The 13,329-nt window shown below is 32.4% G+C and overlaps 1 protein-coding gene across 7 annotated transcripts in view; it reads left to right on the top strand.

Moving 5' to 3' along the window:
* The window catches only part of CYRIB (CYFIP related Rac1 interactor B), a 165,367-nt gene that overhangs the window by 130,355 nt on the left and 21,683 nt on the right, over nucleotides 1-13,329 (top strand). For 4 of the 7 annotated variants that reach the window (XM_071208031.1, XM_004451156.5, XM_071208029.1 and 1 more), the window contains 3 exons: nucleotides 1,886-1,968; nucleotides 9,380-9,501; nucleotides 12,411-12,516. In XM_071208031.1, the coding sequence (XP_071064132.1) occupies nucleotides 1,896-1,968; nucleotides 9,380-9,501; nucleotides 12,411-12,516 (301 nt within the window). In that variant the 5' untranslated portion in view covers nucleotides 1,886-1,895. Of the gene's footprint in view, nucleotides 1-915; nucleotides 999-1,885; nucleotides 1,969-9,379; nucleotides 9,502-12,410; nucleotides 12,517-13,329 lie in introns of those variants that run through there. The other 3 variants (XM_004451158.5, XM_004451157.5, XM_058276036.2) reach the window with 2 other exon arrangements.

Below are 13,329 nucleotides of genomic sequence, written 5' to 3'. Positions count from 1 at the left end.
AAAATATTGTTACTTTTGTTTATGTTACCAGCAGTTTGGTATTTGGAGAGAAAGTATTGAGACAGATTGAGTAATGGTGGGTATGTGGTAACTGTGATATTGTAGTTTGCCTCCTAACTACTGCAACTTTGAAGTTTGAACCTGATTTTCTAGGTGTTCCCAACACCCTCTCCCATCTCCATCCTTACTCAGTTATGACAATTTCTTGGGCAAGATTTAAGTAAATGCCTTACTTTTACTTTTTTTCTGTAAATTACTAAGTTGTGATAATTGTTAGATCTCTATGTACTTATTTGCTGTGTTAACTTTTAAGTAAAATAAGATAATAGTTGAATATTCAGTCTAAGATTTAAATAATAGAAAGCTTGATCAGAGTATAGAATATATAAGAAATACTGGGTTTATATGGTAAATTAAAAAAAAATGGGCATTGATAACTTCCTTCATTCTTTAATGGGTAAATGTGGTTTGAATACTATCATCCTTGTATTCCCAAAAAGGATTTGCTCTTGCAAGAAGGAAAACACCTGTTCCTTAAAAATAACGGTCTCAATGTTTATTCTTGAGAAATCTATTTATCATGTTAATTTAAATTGAGAATATATGCTTCAAAACTTTTTTGAAGGAGTAGCACTAGCATAGATATCTTCAAATGTAAACATTGCAGGTTATATGTAAAAATCTAATATTTTCTCCCATCTTGATTTATGTAACTTTTTTGATATGTGGAAAAGAGGAACAGGGTTACAAACTGAGAGCCAAATGTGCTTTTGTTGTTCCAAATAATTTTCAATGCTAGAAGCATATAAACCTGCACCTGTTGGTAATTATGAGCAAGCCAGCCTTTGCCGAATCCCAGGCCTCTGCTTAAAATTTTTTACTGGAACTAAATGATGTTGCCATTTTCATTTTTAGGTTTGCTGGCATGGGTAATCTCATTAAGGTGCTAACCAGGGACATAGACCACAATGCAGCACATTTTTTCTTGGACTTTGAAAGTAAGTCTCTTTAGCCCTTCACAGCTGGTGCATAATGGTAAAGTAGAAAGATTAATTATACTCACACCACAGTGAAGGCCAGTCAGAATATTTGTTGATAAAACATGGGGATCATGAAAAGGTTGCATGATTTTTTTTCCTTAATCGTAGGCAAACATCACCATCATGTATAATTCTTTAGTTTTTCATTTGCTAAACTCATGTTGAGTCTGTAGCCAGTACTGTCCTGTCATTAGTCCATGAAGCAAGTAGCCTTATGATGAACATTCTAATAGTATGCTTTAGTGACTACCTTGAAATCTGTTGGCTTATAATACTGTAAAAAAAAATTTTAAATCAGAATTGTGCTGCATGTACTTTAAATTACCTCCAAATTAATCATCCAAATTTGGTTAGAAATGTATGCTTTATTTAATCGTATATAGGAAGTGAGTTTTACATTCTGCTATTTTAAGATGAAATGCAAAGGTGAGTTTTGGCAAAAACTCTTTAATATTTGGCTTTGAAATAAATTGTTTCATTAAACAAAATGGCATGTAAATAATTCTTGATCAGATATTTATTTTTCAGAATACTAGCACTATTGGAATACTTAAAAGAATTTTTCATTATAAGGCCATTAATGAAACTTTGTCTTGGGAGAATTTTGAGAAGAATTGGAGTAACAGTCGTGTCATTGTGTGCAGGAAAACCACATTTCACCTCTAGGTCCTACAAATCAACATGTTGAGAACCAGGTTTGCTGTTTGCCAGAGCACAGTCTGGGTAACCAGAAGGATGAATTCATGGCCTAATGAACATTTTCCCCATTACTATTTTTAAATATAAATTTCAGATGTTCTTTTTATAAAGGGATATTTTCTCTTTTCTCATTCTTGTCTTGACAGGTACCTTAACATGGGGAATCTTCTTAAAGTTTTGACATGCACAGACCTTGAGCAGGGGCCAAATTTTTTCCTTGATTTTGAAAGTGAGAAGATGATTTTATATCTTATATCTATTTCTCTTTGCCTGCAGTAGACTGCGTTTGTCTTGCACTAAATGAATGTTTTCACTTTGCTGTTCTTTTAACTGCTTTGCATGACTGAGTTTTGAATTGTTTGAGTAAAATTTCTGGTGCCTTCTAGAACTGGAAGTCATATTTTACAGATTAAATTGTGATGATGTCTTTGACTTTTTGTAAGAGATTTTATATCTCTTAGTTGGACATATTTTATAATTTAAGATCTTTTTTTCTAATGAAAACATAGATATGAAAAATTTTTGGTGGAAAGGGCAAATACTATCTCCAGACTTAGTAATAATAAAGCCAATACTGTGGGGGGAAAATTTAATACAATTGAAAAAAATGGACTAAGTTTCCATGACTCTTTGTACATGTTGAAGTGTTTATAATACAAATCTGTTCATGAAGGCCATTCATTCAAAGCTCAGTAATTTGGGCATAATATTAAAAGGTAAGTGTGAACCTAAATTATTTACTCTTTGCAGATAATTTGAAAAGTTAAAAATTGTATGTATTTATTTTAGGAATTCATTTTTCTAACTGAATAAAAAGAAAAATAATGGGTTCACAAACCTTTAAGTAATTTGCCTTCTGTTTGTTTTATGTTGCATGACCTATTGTAATATGGTCTAAGAGTGGCAGGTAAGTGTCATTGACTCCAGTGCATGTTGAAAAGCTTTTGCTTTTTTTGGCTGTCTGTATTGCTTTAGCTTGTCTGTATGTCAGATTGGGAAAAATGATATTAAATTGATGTTTTAGTGTGAATGTTGCTATTTTAACTGATCATTAGCAAATTGTTAGGAAAGGGTGAAGAGATAGCCTTTAACTTTGAATTTATGTTATCCCTTACGTTTTCTGAGGTAAAACACTTGTACACATTTATAAATACTTAAAATTTAAGCCTTTTCTGGTTTTAAAAACAAAATAAATAAATCCCTTAAAATAAGCCCCCAGAGATTCATTGTATTTTCCTCTAACTTAAACTAGTTTATATGATGTTTTACAATATATATTCATTCTATTTTATAAATTATTTTTTATTCCTTTAAGCCAGGACAGTTCATTTGAACACATAAACTTATGGCTTATCTCCATTTTAAAGAATGATTTGTGGTCTCTGATACTTTTCTACTTTTATTACGTTTCTATAAAAGTTCTATTACAGTTTGGATACTGTGTTCAGGCTATTAAAGAGTGATAATATCTATATCAGGACCATATTAAATTGTTGGGCTTTAGGGGCAAAGTGTATTAGATGAAAATTAGTTTTCTTGACCCTTCTCAACAATTTAACAGTGCTATTTTAAGTGCATGTTTAGCATGAATTTAATCAGCTTGGGATGTTGAACAGATTGCTGACTTGAAGATTATTCTTTTAGATGAGACGACTTACATTAGAGCTATATTTTAGTTTATTTGCATCTGTTTCAAACTTGGTCTTGTATATCTTTCTGCTGTTCTGTCCCCTTTTTCCCTTTTGTCTCAAGTTCCTTACATTTGCAGAATCTTGGCTTTGATATAGTCAAGATCTTCTTCAAGACTTGGCACTTGATCTTTTTATTAAGCTAGCATTATGTAGTCAAGTGGAAAGTAGGAATTTTATGTAGTATATTTAAAGCAGGGGTTCTTAGCCTTTTTTGTTCCATTAACCCCTTTGCCAGTCAGGTGAAAACCATGGACCCCTTACTGAGTCCACACTATATTGTGTATTATTTAATAAATCACACCCACATGTCCCCACAAGAATAATGGTTTTTTTAAAAAAATTTCAATTCAAGCTCATGGAATCCTTGTTAATAACCCCTGATTTAAAGGATTGTTTGGTCTTGGTGTACAAATTTGTGGGAATTTGTTTCATTGTTCTTAACTTTTAAATAGCTAATTTAGTGACAGGAAAAAGTTAAAATTGCTAACAACAATTAATTACCGATAATATAGAACTACATGTAAAGTATTAACTTCTTAAAGGCAGATATAAATTAGAAATTGATACTTGTTGCCTGTAGCAGCCAACGTTGAATTTTTGTTTTGGCATTTACCAGTATGTTGTAAAAGAATATTAGGGAAGACCTACTGTGTACCAGGCCTGAGTTTGTTCATTATTATTTCTTATTTAGACTTTTAAGTGTGTTTTCTTTTTATTCTATTGGAGTTCCCTCGTTTAACTTTTTTTTTTTTTTTTTTTAAAGTACCGGGGGCCAGGGATTGAACCCAGGACCCCAGGATTTTGTATGTGTGAAGCTAATGCTAAACCACTAAGCCAGTGGCTTCCCTGAGCCATTGTTGTTGTTTTTTTACCCCCCACCCCGATTGTTTTGCCTTGTTGTTTGTTTTTGTTTTTGTTTTTTTTTTTTTCAGGAGAAACTGGGAGCTGAACCTGGGACGTCCCATGTGGGAGGTGGGCACTCAGCTGCTTGAGCCACATCTGCTCCCCCTCATTCAATTTTATATCTCATCCATGTGCATATTCTTTTTCTTGGAAATGTGCATTTGTAAAAGTTTATTTATCATTAAGCTATTATGGTGGCCCTGGCCATTAGAAGGGTCCTTCCTAATATTGTTTAATACCAGACTCGAAATTGCTAGCACAATTGATTTGCCAGTTTTTTAGGATTGTGTGAAATTAAGCCACATTATATTTACTAAACAGGGTATTTGGTACAACATGTTTATTTCCAGATGCATAGTAACATCAGCGTAATGTATAGTTTTACTGTTTCCATCATTCTAATTGGTTAAAACTAGCCCAGTATATTTTCATGGTTGGACAACTATGGAAATATTTCCATGCAGATATATCTGGCTTTTTGCATTAGATTTTATATAAATTAACTATTCCAGTACATTTTAAACCTGATTTAATGGAATTTTGTAGTTTACAAAATGAAGACAATGTCTTTAAAGTAAGTAATTACTCCCTTAATTCACATTATCACTCCCTCTCCCCCCTCCAGTACCGATTTTCACTTGAATTCAGTATACATTTATGGCATACCTTCTGTATGCCAGCAAGTAGGTGCTGGAGAAGCAGAGGAAACTAAGGTAACAACTCCTTTCTTCAGAAAGCTCTCAATCTAGTAGGATGAATAAATATGCAAACTAAGCATTTAATTTACATAATTTACATTCCAGGTATAGATGAGGAAGTGATTAATTTTACATAGCAATGCGGAGTAGAATGGAAGTCATAGATGACTTTGGTGATGTTTCAGTTAGTTTTGAAGGGTGAATTAGAACATTTCAGGCTCACTGAGTGAAGGCCATTGTAGACAGGGAACACCATGTCAAAGGCCTTAAGGTGTGAAATGACATTCTGTATTCAATGAAATACATTGCTCTTTATTCCCAAGGTGCTAGACAGAGGGATTCCCTCTCCCCTTAAAACAAATTATACCTATGTGGTAAGATTTTCATTTAAGAATAATGGTTCAGTTAAGTTATAAGCTGAGAATTGCCCAGTAAAACTCGGCGGACCTTATACTATTGACAGCATGTAGAAAGCCCTGAATGGGGACCTTTATAGCTTCTTCTCATTCTTGGAATTTTCTAATGTTTTATTATGATATCATAACTGTATAGCCATTCTAATAAGTCTTTAGCCTGAGTATGTACTTATAGTTACCCGTTCACTAAATTGTGGATTTTGGGAGAAGAGGGCTTTATTTATTTTTGTGTCCCTTCCCAATCTTAGTGCAGGACTTTGTTTATTGTAGAATCCCAATATTGGTTAATTGAACTTATCTCCTGATAGACTAAAATAGGAGAGGAAATAGAATATACTTTCTCTGATTCTTTGTTTAGTGTTTTTCCACTGAGGCATACTTTTCCTCTAGTTCATTCGTCTTTTATGTTACTTGTTCTTCCATCTTTAAAAAAGTATTGATACCTACTTTTTTAGTCTAAATTTATTTTTCAGTTTTACTTCTCTTGAATATCTTCATTTGTTTTTTTTGCCTTGTACTTTGAAATATCTTTATCCTAGTGGCATCTTTCTTATATTTTTCTAAAATGATGCAGGATTACTTTTGCTCAGAGATGAAAATGCATAATGGCCTCCTAATTATGAAGCCTTCTTTAATACTGAAGCCATTTATGTCCCTGATTTTTTATTCATTTTATGTATGTATTCAACAAATACTTATTATAGAAAATCTAATAGGTACTGATTTACATACTGTGCATTTGATCAAACTTTTATGGAGATAGTATGTATTTATTGAATGAATGAAAGACGATTAAAGCAGAAAGTTTCTTTACCACAATTATAATTTTTATGTTGACTTGCTTTTAATTTTTCCTTTCAAACTAACCTTGCCTCTGTCTGTACCATAACTTCTTCAATTTTAGCAATTATTTTTACCCTGAAGTAAACTGGTGTGAGATTATTAAAATAGTTAATTTTAACTTCAGACAATAATTGTTGTTGAAACGTGCTTTAATTTCCTTTGACAAGCCTTTAAAACTGATGAATAATCACCATGTCTCCTCTTAGATGTAGATACGCTATTTGCTATCACATGAATGTCCTTTTGTTAGCTTGCTGAGTAGTATATTTTTCTTCAAATAGTAAAGCCATTTATTGCTATGAAAAATCGAAGTGACAAGTCTTGGTTGCATTATATAATACCATTTTTCAAAATACTTTATTTTATAGTCTTTTTCCCTGCCTAGTATTTCATCCTTTTGCATGACTTGCTGTTATATCAAAGTAGTGCTTACTTTGTCCGCTCTTTTCTTTGTCTTCATTTCTACAGCAGTCTTCAGCAGCTTTCAAAATTATAAATGTGACTTTCCTGTGACAGTCTAAAAATGTTTAATCAATGTGGTGTACTGGGTGTTTTACTCACCCTAAGGGGAAATATGAATCTTCTCCTTTATTTTTTAAATTTCTTGGTACTTTTTAAACCTCTAATTTATTAATTATTAACCACTTACAAGGTCTATTTTAAGGCTACTTGATAATGTTTCATTTGTATGTAAGTCTCTGTCACATTTTTATGTTAACAACTAGTCACCACTAAAAAATGGCATAGTTTAGTATTTTCAAACTTCACACATCTGTAACAGATACTTAAAATATTGTCCTTTGTCATGAATCCCACTTCATGAATTCAAACTCTAATATGTATATACTATTGATGTTATAGCTGTAGTTCCACAATCCTTTATGAGAAAGTATAAAATTACCGTTTTTGCATGTAGAAAAATATTTGTCTTTACTGCATCTGGTGTAAATGTAAAAATTATGAAGTGCACTTTTTTTAGAGTGTGTCTTTTACTTTGAAGAATGTGGGTGTTTAAATGTGAACAATATTACTGCCAAATTACAAACCCTAATTTTCTAAAAAAAGAAAAATTAATCATTTGGCTATAATATCAGTATTTGCTCATAGCAGTACTTTATAGCTATGGACAATCTTTTAAAATTTTCAATTGGCTCCTCTTGTATAATTATTTTGTCATAGTGTTTTCATTCTAAAAAGGATAAATGATTTCTGAAAAGAAATTTGAAAAATGTGAACACAAATTCTTAAGTTGGCATTGCACATGAATGTTACTACTTTGTTGTTGTTGTAGTATTAAATGGTGAATTTAAAATTAAAATTATGTGGTATATTTTTGTCTAGTTAGCAGTTTTGATAGATGGAATTGGATCCTGATTTATCCCCAAGCACAAAGTAAAGTTTTAGTTTTTAGGTATCTTTATTCCTAGTTTTATGTATGAACTGAGTTTCTTTTAAAATTTCAAGGTAAAGGAATAAATAGATCATTGTGTATTTGTGGGGAGGTATGGGGGGGTGCAGAAAAGTCTAGGTACTAGTTTTATATGATTGGTAGGTAAAAGTTTACCAGAAACTTTCTTAATTCATATTATAAATTCGGACTCTGCTCCACCTCCCACACCCTCCAAAAAGGATGCTTTAGCATGGAAGAATTTTTGCCAGCATAAGTGTTTTCTAAAACATTGTGGTGATCATAATGTTTATCATATACTAAGTGCTTTAATGCCTTACATGTAGTGTTGAATGTGGTATACTTGAAAACTTATGAAAAACTCAGTTTCTGAGTAGAGTCCCATTTTTCTCTAAAAAAAGAACCAAGTATATTATTAAATAAGATTTGTTCATGGAAAAACAAATGACCAAGTTATCTAAAAATTTTTATGGGATTTCTCTTGCCTCAAATCTAGTAGAGAGAAGTCCCTATTCAGCCATTCATTAACATATGTTTTGTGACTAATACCACAGGTGGTGAAAAGGCCTATATGTTTGTGTCCCTGATTAAGTTGTTTTTTTTGTTTTTTTTTTTTTGAGGTACTGGGGGCTGGGTATTGAACCCGGGACCTTGTATGTGGGAATCCAGTGCTTAACCACTGAGCCACATCGACTTCCCTGAGTTGGTTTTTCCATTTGTTTTGCTTGTTGTTTGTTTTTGTTTTTTTCAGGAGGCATCAGAAACTGAACCTGGGACCTCCCATGTGGGAGGTGGGTGCTCAACTGTATGAGCCAAATCCACTCCCCTGATAATACTTTTTATGCTGTAATTCTCCCTTCAGTTTTTTCTCATTCAATTCCAACATAATAGGACCTCAGAATTTGCTTTAGTGTTTGAAAATTTCAGTGATTCACTGATAAGTATTGTGGCTCAAAATATATAATTTTCAGCAGCTCAGTAATTCTGGAGCAGTTTCATAATTAGAACTCTTCCACAAGAATCTTAACATTTTGTTCATCAGAAAAATTCATTGATATTGCCCTTGGTTTGTTCTTTGATGCATATTTTCTCCTGTCCTTAACTTACATTATCATATAAATTGAACCAGATTTCAAGCCATCCCTAGGAAAGGGAAGCATCTAAAAACTATTCTTTCAAAATACTTTTTTTTAATATAAAAACTCAGTTGGTTAAAAGTAATTGCTTTTAGAGAATAATTATTTCAGTCTTAAACTTCAGTTGAGCAGGATACAATAGGCTTTTCACTTCTGTTATCTCAAAATAGATTATTACTGATGCAGTTTCACTTATCGACAATGATGAATGAAGTAGAAAAAGTGTTTTTTGAGACTATCACTGTTTAAATTTTTAACTGTTATTCTCAAGGTGGTTTAATAAACCAAGTTATGATTTGTTACTTAAGCTAAATAGTAATAATGTTTGGTGTTTCCCTTCTCTGTAATATTTGCAAACTTGAGGCTAGTTATTCATATGTAGAACGTAGGAAAAATTATTGATCTCTTCTAAAAATTGCAAAGTTAACACATTGAATAAAATATAACTCATCTGTGGAAATTTGGGTGTTTAATTGTTTAGAATTTTACACGTACTTAAAAAATTCATGTCACTGTAAATTTTCTTGTGCTTTCCTGCTATTTAGATGCCCAGCCTACAGAATCTGAGAAGGAAATTTATAATCAGGTGAATGTAGTATTAAAAGATGCAGAAGGCATCTTGGAAGACTTGCAGTCATATAGAGGAGCCGGCCATGAAATACGAGAGGTAAAGCAGGTTTATATATTTTTCAGAAATCTAAAATTTTACTATGTCCCTCCTTCCTTTATTCTCTACTGTTTTCTGTACTTTAAAATTCTCAATTATGTGTTAAGTATTGTATTTGAAGGAAGATTATTACAGAAATGGTTGCAGTAATTTAAGGGTAAAAGGAAAATGATGTTTCATAAGTATGTAAATTATTTATGTCAGAGAAAATTCCATTCCTTCCTTCCTTCCTTCATTCATTCATTCATTCTTGTTCTCACCCCTGAAATTTACAATATCCATGAATCAGGGGACTATTTATTATTATTTTTTTGAGGGATCATAACTCTTTGTGGCTTTGCAACCTGCCAGTCTTTTCTACTCCCCCTAAACTTCTTAGGAGAAAGTTGAAATCATCCTTGCCATCTGGACACCATCCCCAACTCATTGCAGTGACTTTACACCACAGAGAAAACGTTTGGTGTGGTCTCCCTTAACTTTCTTCTCCTAAACCCCTGAAGGTACCCAGGTGTCCTTCTACCTTCATTTCCATTTTTTTCTCTTTTCAAGGGAAGCTGTGCATCCTTACTCTTTTCCATGATTTTACTCCAAAACTTTATTCTTTTAACTATTCCTTCTCTTAATTAAATCTTCTCTGTCTTCCCTTTCATTGACTTTGTCCACCAGCATATACATGCTCAGGTGTCCTGTACCAGCATAGAATCTCCTGAGGCTCTGGACCTTATTTGTCTTTTTCTCATTACCATATTTCGTGAAGGCACAATCCTTAGGTTCTTTCTTTATATTTTCCCCCTACCTTACTGTTCCCATACTTCTTTCCTGTGTAATAAGTGCAGAGGTGGTTATCAAGGACCAATCTGTTGGGCTTACAGTCTGTGTCCAGTTTGAGTTCTCTGTTGACATTTGGAGGTCTCGTGAAGGCAGAATAAAGTGCAGACACTGAAAGAAGACAATTTAAGACATGTTTTAGACCAAAGAGCCACAGCGCAAACTGTGATTGATCATTGACAGGGTGTTTTGATATAAGGGAGAAAAGGAAGTTCAGTGGTCCATGGCTTTTTTGGTTCAGAGTAGCAGATGGTTTTATAATTAGAGGGAAATTATAGGTGATATGAATCATTTCTGACCCCACTTGCAATAACTGCTTGTTTCCTAAGTCTTACACATGCACACTTTCTTGCCTTTGCTTTTGTTTGGAATGCCTTACCTTTTTTTTCCTTTCCTGTTGAATTCCTGTTTTGCCTTGAAATCCCAGTTATCTTCTCCTTCCCTTTATTCTTTTGTTACAGCATTTTACATGTTTCTTACAAAACTATCACTTTTTATTTTGCCATGGGTATTTGATGTTTATCTCTCCACTACTGTACTCATAGCTTGAGGAGAGTGAATGTGGTTTCTTATTTTGTATTCTGAGAATCTATTTTGTATTCTGAATAGCTATCACAATGCTAAAATGAATGTCTGTGAGGGAATAAATATAAGAGTTTTTAGACTAATCTTGGCTATATCATTAGCTTAAGTAAAACCTTAAGATTTCAGTAAATGAAGAAGGCACATAACCACTTCTGTGGAATTCATGTTCTCTATTTAAGCATATATTGGAATATTAGACATTTATGGTAGTGGAAATTTGAGAAGATTAAACAAGATCTAATTAAACTAATCGGTAAATTATTCTTCCCCTACTGGTCACACCACTTCACATGTTGTTCTAAAAATGTTTGCTAGTGTTTCTGTGTTCATTATTAGTGCTACATTTAATCATTTATAAGTGTTTTTCTTTAAACTTTTTAAAGTTTTTTTTTTTTTTTAACAGCATGATGCTTCAATAGTGTAGGGCCCATTTATTTACTTTGTAACTAATTTATTCTGACACTCTGACTCTCTCTGGGTTAAATTTTATTTAGCTTTCTTGTTTTTTGTGTGTGGGTAGTCAGAGTACTAATACCTTGGGAAAATCTAAACAGGTAGATCCTGATACTATTTATAAGCAAGCCCCACCTTTATGAGTTTCAACTTTCAGATGTTGGTTGTTGTTTGAAGATGTTAGAGAATGCAAACCAATTTGTTGAAATAGCATGAAGTTCATAAAGGATCAAGTAAAGCATTTATAGGCAGAAGAAAGGTAAAAGCAAGAAAACCTATTTCTTTGGGAATAATCCACTATAATCAGAAAAGATTGTCTAATGGCATATTCATGCTTTTAGTTAAGACTCTATTTCATTTTCTCCCCTTTCACATTTGAAACTAGATTCTCATCTTCTTATTCAGGAACCCCTGAGAAAACTTGGACTCCAGAATGTGATTTTAGTTATTCTCTGTAAGTGTCTGTGCAATGGTTAGCCAGTTTCTAAATCTGATTTTTCAGGTTACTTAGGTTCTTAAGTGTTTCATTTTTGAGAGCTGGTTTAGACTGTGGAATTGGAATTTTATTGAAAGTTTCACAGCCTGTTATACCAGAGTTGGTTTCTTATTTTATTTATTGCCATACTTTTTAGTTTCTTTTTATTCTACCAAAATAATTCTTTGAGAAAGAAATACTAAGAGAGGCTTATGTGAGATATGGGAAGTAGCAATATAAAATGTTTTCTTTTTGTGAATCTAAAAGGCATAAGGCATAATATATTTAACAAATACATATTATGTTCTTGTTTTCCCCCCATTATATTCATATCCATTACAAGGATAGTGAAGAATGTATTATAATATGTTTAATGTATCCGTAGAGTTGAAAAGACTCACTTTTTATGTGTTTGAAAAGACTCACTTTTTCTGTGTTTAATCTATTAGTCTGTATTTTATAGATTTATTATAGAGTTTCCTATGTTTGCTGAAACCTATATTTTAATGTGCAGATAATACTGTTGTGATTTTTTGAAATTTAACTTTTTATTCTTTGGATTTTAAAGGCAATCCAGCATCCAGCAGATGAGAAGTTGCAAGAGAAAGCATGGGGTGCAGTTATTCCACTAGTAGGCAAATTAAAGAAATTTTATGAATTTTCTCAGAGGTTAGGTAAGTTGACGTTTTGTGACAATGACTTCCTTACTGGAAAATCCAGCATCAGAAGTTTGTTTATTTTATATTCACATTGCTAAATTTGGCTGAATAGCCATGTTTTTAGGTAAAGTAGCTTGTTAGACTATAAATAGAGCATAACCTTCTTATCATTCCTGTGAATCCAGGTTGATTTCTGCACACCATTTTCCTTTGCAAATTACAAATTTCTACAAGAAAATCTTTCTGCTTTTTTTCTTTTTTTAAATGATAAAATGTCATAGTACAAAGCACACTTGGTAGAATTTCTTTTCAAGGTCTACAGTAGCTTTCCCATATAGAGGAATTAATCCTTAGGCTCTTGGGTTATTTATATTTTTGTGTTCTTAAAAATCATTACTGACTATGATCAATTTATGTATCTAAAACTATAAAGAGGAGAAATAGAAAGCTAACCATATACCCAAAGGAATCTAGGGAGTTATTAAAAGAAAGCAAATTCAAAACAAATTTGCAGAAATATTTTCCTATACATGTAGGTACAGAGAAGAGTAGTGTAGATGTGTGTCAGAAATTGGAAACATTCAAATTTATTTAAGTTCTTAACATAGGCTTTTTATATAGTTTTGATTTTAAATCATATAAATGTGTTCCATATTCTAAATAATTAATTAAAAACTTAAGAAAAACATACCATAATATAGAAGTCAAATTGGGGGCTGGCCTGCCTGTTAGCTAACTTTAGACCCAAAATGTGATTTGTTTGGCCCACACAGCTTTTTAAAAATTCCTAATTAGTTGTAGGCTTAAACATTCGTAATTTCAGTTTAA

Source organism: Dasypus novemcinctus, chromosome 14 (assembly GCF_030445035.2).
Source record: "Dasypus novemcinctus isolate mDasNov1 chromosome 14, mDasNov1.1.hap2, whole genome shotgun sequence".
In the NCBI taxonomy this organism is placed as follows: Eukaryota; Metazoa; Chordata; class Mammalia; order Cingulata; family Dasypodidae; genus Dasypus; species Dasypus novemcinctus.
This window is presented reverse-complemented; position numbering and strand designations above follow the sequence as displayed.